The sequence below is a fragment of the Echinops telfairi genome, unplaced genomic scaffold (genome assembly GCF_000313985.2).
Source record: "Echinops telfairi isolate 266 unplaced genomic scaffold, ASM31398v2 ScPeMD7_1;HRSCAF=3_0, whole genome shotgun sequence".
Classification (NCBI taxonomy): Eukaryota; Metazoa; Chordata; class Mammalia; order Afrosoricida; family Tenrecidae; genus Echinops; species Echinops telfairi.
The window spans coordinates 53,146,666-53,150,829 of record NW_022103896.1 but is presented as its reverse complement, the minus strand read 5'-3'; the positions used below and the strand labels follow the sequence as shown (position 1 = coordinate 53,150,829).

Below are 4,164 nucleotides of genomic sequence, written 5' to 3'. Positions count from 1 at the left end.
AGCCACATGGCAGCCGAAAACCGCATGCCCTAGCTTGTCGTGCATTCTTTCCAAAAATCGGGACTTTTGAAAAATGCCGTGGGATGCGGGAAAAATTGTTAAAAATTGGGACTGTCCTGCCAAAAGTGGGATGTCTGGTCACCTTATCTTAGAAACCAAGGGGGCAGTTCTACCCTGTCCTATAGAGTCACTGTAAGTGGGCATGGACAATGGCAGGGAGTGAGAAAGGTTGTAGAATAGTTACAGCTTGATGAAACTATGCATTTTAGAATGCTCAATGCAGAAAAATAAAATCTCAATTCAATTCAAAGAGGCCCAAACCTTTGAATAATCCTGGATAATAAAGTATTAACTCGGTGTATCAGCATCTTGCTGATGTAGGAAAAAGGTATATAGAACTTTTGAGGGTTACTAAAAAGCAAGAATAACCTGAAATCTGGTAATAGTACATAGTTCCAACTCCCTGAAATTTCAAATACCTAGAGGTAGGAAAGCATTTTTCTTATTGCCTTTGGCTTGTGGTATAACTGTATTACTTACATATCATTCTAGTCTCTCCTGATCTTGATTTGTTCCATCCTTTTCTGTCTTGCTTCCCTAGTTTTCAGGTTCCCCTGCCAGAAAATCCAACATTTTTCTAGCTGTGTGACCTTGGGCACGTTATTAATCTTACTTCAGTTTCTCCTCTGAAAAAACGGTTAGAACAGGAGTTTATTCAGGTTAGTTATGAGATTATGCTTAAAGAGCGACTGGTATGACAATAACTGTTAATTATATTTAAATTAAGATCATTCCACTAAAAAAATATTTTAAACTCAACAATGTTCTAATCAGAAGTCTTGACCCTAACTAGTTTGATAATTCATATGATTCCCATCCCTCTACCTGCATTATCTAACAAAGGAGTCACACCTTAATCCCTAGCCTCCTGCTCCACAAAGAATTTTGGGTTTAAATACTTAAAAGATTTAGTTCAAGTGAAATATACAATATCCACCACTGCCCACGATCCCAGCATCATCCCCTTTTCAGGGACAAACAAACGGAGGCCCATGGCCAGTCAATAGTAGAAAACAGAACAAGGCTACAATTGAAGATCCTAACACCCTTCCTTAATAGTCTGTGGATAAAAACATTAACTCGGAAATATGTTTTAAAAACAAAAACAAGCCATGTGCAAAAATCTCTGCTTCACAGATGTAACTGCATTTTCAAAGTCACAGTAACCTTTTCAGTGGTAGACGGGCACTGCTCTTAAATTCAATTTTCCTTTTGCTGCACGGAAGGCTTTCGCCCTGTTTTTTCACCCCCTCGTGTTCTTCATACTATGCAGTTTTTGGTTAGAACTGGGTCCTACTCTCCACGACACCGGGGTCTAGACTGCGGTGGTCAGAGTGTGCACCATCCACCAGCGTTCCTTCCCTCAATTCACATCCTGGAAGGGGGCCCGGCGGCCTGGTGGGTTATGCGTTGGGCTGCAAACCTCAAGGTGCACAGTGCAAACTAGTTGCTCTGCGCGAGAAGCCGCTTCCCGCTCCTGTAAAAGTGTACAGCCGGGAACCCTCGGGAGAAGTTCGACCCTGCTTTACAGGGTCGCTGAGTCAGACTGGACATGACTCGATGGCAGGGAGTTGCGTGTGCTTGTGAAAGAGCTCTGGTGACATGATGGGTTAAGCCTTGGGTTGCTAAGCCGCTCGGGGTGAAAAACGAGGCGGTCTGCTCCCCTACAGGGTCTGACTCCACTAGACAGCGGTGGGTGGAAGGTGGCGCGGGGCGGACCAGCCGGAAGGGAGAAAAAAGAAATAAACCAAACTCACTGCCACCGACTCATGTCGACCTAGTAGAACCGCCCCTGTGAGTTTCCGAGGCTGTAATTGCTGGCCAGAGTAGACAGCTCAGTCTTTCTCCCGCGGAGCGGCTAGGGATTTCGAACGGCTGGCCTGGCTGACGGCAGCCCAAAGAATAGCCACCAGCCCAGGGAGCGGCGCCAAGGTCAAGTCGCTGGGGGCGCGGGAGCGGAGTCAGCACGGCCAGGTACCTGGGAGCCGCGGCGTCGCCCGAGGCCGCCCAGGCCGCGGCCGCCCGCAGCGCTGGTCGGGAGCCGAGGCCCCGAGACACGGCCACGTCCCAAAGCGAGAAAGCGCCACAGTCGCGCCACCCGCTCCATGACCTACGCTCACGAGCCCGTCACTCTCCGGGTGCCTACCAAGCAGCGCAAAGCGAAAGGCGTGCGCAGACTTCCTGACCGCGCCACTTCCGGTCCCTGGCTTCCGGTCCTCGGGGCTAGCGGCCAGGTCACACCCCCTCGAGGGGCGGGGCGCTGCGGACCTTATGCGCCTGCGCCACCGTGACTGCCTGGGCTAGCCCTTGAAGTTGCTGTTCAACTTTCTGAGGACCTTTCATGGGAATCTTTCGAAGGAGGATAGCAGCAAAGTTCGTTTCCAAATATACACATGTCAGCACTTATATATATGCTGGGTTCTCCTAATGTTCATGTCTGTGCTGACCGGTTTGTTGTGCGCTGTTGAGCAGATTCCCACGCAGATCATGTAGGACGGAGTTGGGCCATGCATGGCGAATATATGGTCCCGAAACTCCAAACTCCCGGCCATCGAGTTAATGCTGACTCCAAATGACCCTATGGGTTTCCAAGACTCGAACTCTGCAAGAGGAGCAAACCTCGCCTTGCTTCCAAAAGAGCGGCTGATGGTTTCGAACTGCAGAGCTTACGGTTAGCAGCCAACACCTAACCACTAGGTCACCTGGGCTCCTAGGACCCTCGCCTATCTGGTTACCAAGGCTGAAAGGTGACGAGCACATCAAGTCTTTTATTGCCCTGAGAGAAAGAGGTTGGAACTGCCTAGCTTATGGCTAATGGCAGAGCACTTTAACCATTGTGCCACCAGGACGCCCTGAGCACCCGATTTACTATACATGTAATCAACTACTCACTTATTCTTTTTTGAGCGCTCTAATGAAGATGTGGTTGCACGTGTATGTCAGCGTCTCTGGCCCTGTTAGATTACCAAGCACACTGTCCTATGCATTGATAAATTGCCACTGTTCACTTTTATGGCATATCAACTACTGTTCATAGTTCATGAGACAGTTTCAAGTCATCCATCAAATACTTTTAGAAAGTTTGCCATCAACTAGGCATTGGTTGTTACATATTCAATGCCTATCTTACTATGTGCAACTTAAAAACTCAAACCCACTGTTATCAAGTGGATTCTGACTCACAGCAACCCTTTGTAGGGTTTCCAACACTAAATCTTTATGCAAGCAGACTGCGTCATCTTTCCCTGCAGTGCAGATGGTGGCATTGAACCAACCACTTTGCAGTTAACAACCCAGTGCCTGCTCCTTGATGCCACCAGGGCCAGTTATATGCAACACGGTAGAGAATGTAAGTGAAAGTGATGACGTATCTGTGCACTGAGTATCTTAGAAGCAGAGAGATAGTGAACCAGAGAGGGGATGAAGTGAAGTTTGAACTGAGACTTTAAAAGGAATAGATTTTGAAGGAAAACTGCCAAAGATCAGGTTTCTATTTTAGGCAGATCACCCTGAGGGCAGTGTTGAGGACAGGAAGGAGGTGGGTGGGGAGGAGGTGACAAATTGGTTTGTTGTGCCAATACCTCAGAGCAGAAATGATGAGGCCACAAGGAAAGCAGGTGTGGAGAAAAGGAGATAAGGCAACAGTCAATGAGAAAGTAGAATTAACCCCACTACTGTTCAGTCAGGGTTGACCAGATGACAGTGAGTGTGGTTTATTGTTACCCCTAGTCTCTGGGCAGTGCAAAAAGTTAAGTGGCTACCACCAACTGAAAGGCTGGCAGTTGAAAGCCACCTAGAGGCACCTCAGAATACAGACCAGGCAACCTGGTTTTGAGATGTCATAGCTTAGAAAACCCTATGTTCTAATCGACACACGTGGGGTCACCATAAGTCAGAATGACTCAACTCACTGAGAACTGAACTTGACAGGGTTGTCACTCTACATGCGGTGTGGGAAACAGAAGGCGTTCTCTTAAGTTGTCTCCCCAAAATATATGCCAGATTTAGCTTGAGAATGACTGTTCCCTAGGTGGTCAGTGAAAGTAGGTCAGAAGTTATTCTCCTTAACATCAGCCATCAAGAGTGGATTGGGAGTCATTCTCA

General features: G+C 47.7%; 1 protein-coding gene across 1 annotated transcript in view; it reads right to left on the bottom strand.

The window, feature by feature from the left end:
* RMDN1 (regulator of microtubule dynamics 1) overlaps positions 1-2,195 on the bottom strand; it is a 36,011-nt gene extending 33,816 nt beyond the window's left edge. The window contains exon 1 of the mRNA XM_004697728.2: positions 2,039-2,195. Coding sequence (XP_004697785.1) covers positions 2,039-2,167 — 129 coding nt within the window. The 5' untranslated portion in view covers positions 2,168-2,195. The remainder of the gene's footprint in view (positions 1-2,038) is intronic.
* Between the last annotated feature and the right edge of the window lie 1,969 nt (positions 2,196-4,164).